This window comes from Chionomys nivalis, unplaced genomic scaffold, assembly GCF_950005125.1.
Source record: "Chionomys nivalis unplaced genomic scaffold, mChiNiv1.1 scaffold_29, whole genome shotgun sequence".
In the NCBI taxonomy this organism is placed as follows: Eukaryota; Metazoa; Chordata; class Mammalia; order Rodentia; family Cricetidae; genus Chionomys; species Chionomys nivalis.
In genome coordinates, this window is record NW_026646888.1 from 3,654,182 (window position 1) to 3,657,405 (window position 3,224).

At 41.4% G+C, this 3,224-nt stretch overlaps 1 protein-coding gene across 1 annotated transcript; it reads right to left on the reverse strand.

The window, feature by feature from the left end:
- Positions 1 to 1,852: 1,852 nt before the first annotated feature.
- LOC130869066 (Y-linked testis-specific protein 1-like) lies at positions 1,853 to 2,809 on the reverse strand. Its single transcript, XM_057761158.1, has 2 exons — positions 2,207 to 2,809; positions 1,853 to 2,059 (listed from the first exon to the last, which is right to left on the reverse strand). Exons 1-2 carry the CDS (start codon positions 2,807 to 2,809, stop codon positions 1,853 to 1,855), a joined length of 810 nt encoding a protein of 269 aa, XP_057617141.1.
- Between the last annotated feature and the right edge of the window lie 415 nt (positions 2,810 to 3,224).

Here is a 3,224-nt window from a genome sequence, read left to right on the forward strand (position 1 = left end):
AATTTTTAATTGGGTTAATTAGTATTTTAACATTGAGTTTCTTGAGTTCTTTATATATTTTGGAGATCAGACATTTGTCTGTGAGGGGTTGGTGAAAATCTTCTTCCAGTCAGTTGTTTGCCTTTTAGTCTTCGTGACAGTGTACTCTGCTTTACAGAAGCTTCTCAGTTCCAGGAGGTCTCATTTATTCAAAGTTGCCATTAATGTCTGTGCTGCTGGGTTTTTATTTAGGAAGTGTTCTCCTGTGACCATATGTTGTAGAGTACTTCCTTCTATCCCTTCTATCAGGTTCACTAGTGGTCTGCTGTCTTTTGGCTATCTTTCTGTGCTTGAGCTTCTTACCTGCCCACTCTCTAGGTTGAAAAAACTCTTATGTTTAAGTCAGAAACAAATTCGTTGTCTCCATTATGAGTTCAAGCAAGCATAAGAAGGGAAGGATGTATGTATTTTGCTCTCTGCTGAGAAACCTACTTCCTGACTGACTGAGTCAATGAAAAGAGAAGGTATGCCTATCTCCAAAATGAGCGTAAAAGTCTGAACAGATAGAAAAGCATTTGCAGGACAGCTACACCTGTCTTTCAACACTGAGTTAATAGTTAGGTGGTTAAATACAAGAAAACCTGCCCAAGGTCATGGCACTCCAGTCCACTGACTGTCTTTATTTTGTCCTCTCATTGAGACTCAGGATATTACATAAAGTCATTCTGTGTGTTTTTTAAAGAAGTGAGTTCTGTGAGACCCACTGCAAAATAAATGATTCATTATTGGGACAACCCTAGTTCCCCTCAATGCAGATTGATGAAGGTAGGCATTCACACATATTAGGATCACATAAAGCCTGTATGAGAAGTAGAGACAAATCCCAGTGCGATTATCATTGGGTTTTCAATCTGCCCCAATTGTTAGCCACATTTAGATCTTCCACTTTGATCCCATGCTCTGTCAGTCCCAGCACAGCTGGTTCTGTTGAGCTCCAAATAGCTCAGGAAGAGTGTCTCAGAAGATGGACTTAGCCTTATATTCCTGACTTCTTTGCTCATATTCTCCCCCCTTCTGCTCTTCAACAGGAGCTTGAAAGCTCAGTCTAGTTTTCTGATATGGATCACTGTCTTTATATCCATCCTTTGCCGAACAAAACTTTTGTGATGATATTGAAGATAGTCATCAGTCGGATTATGGGACAAGGCAGTCTTAGTGCCTAGGGACATGGTACACTGCAGGCACCCTCTCCTCACCAGCCCAAGGTCCTAGTTGGGGTAACACCATGGCCTTATAGGAACACCGCTAAAGATAAGTCTCTTACCAACCCCAGAATGGCCCACTAAGTTGAGCTCTCATCAGTTGGTGAGCATTAACTTGTGTGTGTGTATATGTGTTTAATAACAATAAAAATAGAGGGATTGTAAAATTGAAATTTCTTATGTTGAGAAGAATATTTGCTAAAGAAACAGAGTCATAATAGTACTGAGAGTGTAGCCTGACATATGACATCTTTTCCCTCATGCATTATCCCTCTGAGATCCTACATCTTTTTGGCGACTCTCCTCAGTTTCCTAAACACCCATCTTGTCCTCTTCCACACACTGGATCTCCTTTCATCATTCCCTCTCCAAGGAGAAAAGACCATAAGTCCTGTTTTGTTTTGAGGCCTGTCTTTCTGTGATGTCCAATCCTCCAGACACTCCATCATTGACCAAACAACATAACATCTTCACAAATTTTTATTTTTAGAGCAAAAAAAAAATTCCATTGGGAAAGATACCAGGATTAATAGAAGACCTGAGGTATTTCTGAAAAAAAGAGTTCCCCAAACACAGTTTAAATCTGACCCCCAAAATTTGTGAATTTCACTTTAACACATCTTCATTAAATCATAAACATAGATATTGAAGTCATTATAAAATTTGATGAAATGCACCGAAGGTTTGGTGGGAACTTGGTCAATAATTTTACCTATCTTTTGGGTTCCATCTTTTGCGTTGTTCTGCATGCTTTTGCCTGCCAAGGAATCCCTGCCTAATTCCAAATTCACCCCTATGGGAGGACATCCTGGCATAATGTGGAGGTTGCTTTCAATGTATTCATCTAGATGGTGGTAAAGGTCCAAAACTGGATCTTTCTCGTAGGTAATGTAGAAACAGGTCTTCATGGTCTGCACCTCAGCTTGGACCACCCCAGTCCACTCCTCCATAGAGACTGGAATGATGTGGAGGTTGCCTTCAAGGTAGTCAACCAGGAGGTGGTAAATGTACAAGACCGGATCTTTCTTGTAGGTAATATAGAAACAGGTCTTCATGATTGGCACCTCCTCTACGACCATCCCCTTCCAGTCATCATTAGAGCCATTTGTGCCCTCAAATGTATGTTTCACTGCTCTGCTAACTATGGTGTTTGAGAGATGAGTGTCTGTCTCCTGAGGAAATGGTACGTTGTTAGGCAGGAACTTAAGGTTTAAAATCCTTTCATCACTGTGAAGCTCCAATCCATAGACACAATCTATCCCATCATACTTCAACAAATAGAGAGAGGGATTTGTTGGCAGTTGATCTAGAATGATGGCTTTCCACTGGATGACTGGTTCATTGGCTTCCTTCCAGCCATGAGAAATTCTGCGGCCGAGAATATTCTCCAGGGCCTCAAAAGGCCTACTCAGTGTTTGCTTCTGGAGAGATGACCCATTACTCTTCTGGAGAGGTGGCATGCATCTCAAACTAAGAGGCATCTTCATCATGGCTGTAGACTTAGTGAGATAGGCCACTGACTTCCTGGTCCGCTGTTTCTTGGCTATCTTTCTTTGCTTGGGCTTCATAACTGCACACTCTCTAGGTTGAAAGAATCTTCCTTCTGTTTAATTCAGAAACAAAGTCGTGGCCTCAACCATGAGTGCCTGCAAGGATAACAAGGGGAGGCCGTCAGGTCACGGCCCTTTTCTGGAAGAACTTTGGTGCAGGAGACAAAGATATTGATCAACACGTTTGTATACTTAACTGTAATTTTCTCTTAAGAAATGAATAGGACAATTAGCAAATTTTCCTCTAGAGCTCAGTATATCAATCTCAGAGACACATTCCTGCTGCCCAAAGGCAAATGACCTCTGCTGAGAAACCTACTTTCTGACTGACTAAGTCAATGAGAGGAGAAGGTATGCCTATCCCCGAAATGAGTTGGAAAAATCTGAACAGATAACAAAGAATTCGAAGGATATCCACACGTCTCCTTCGACA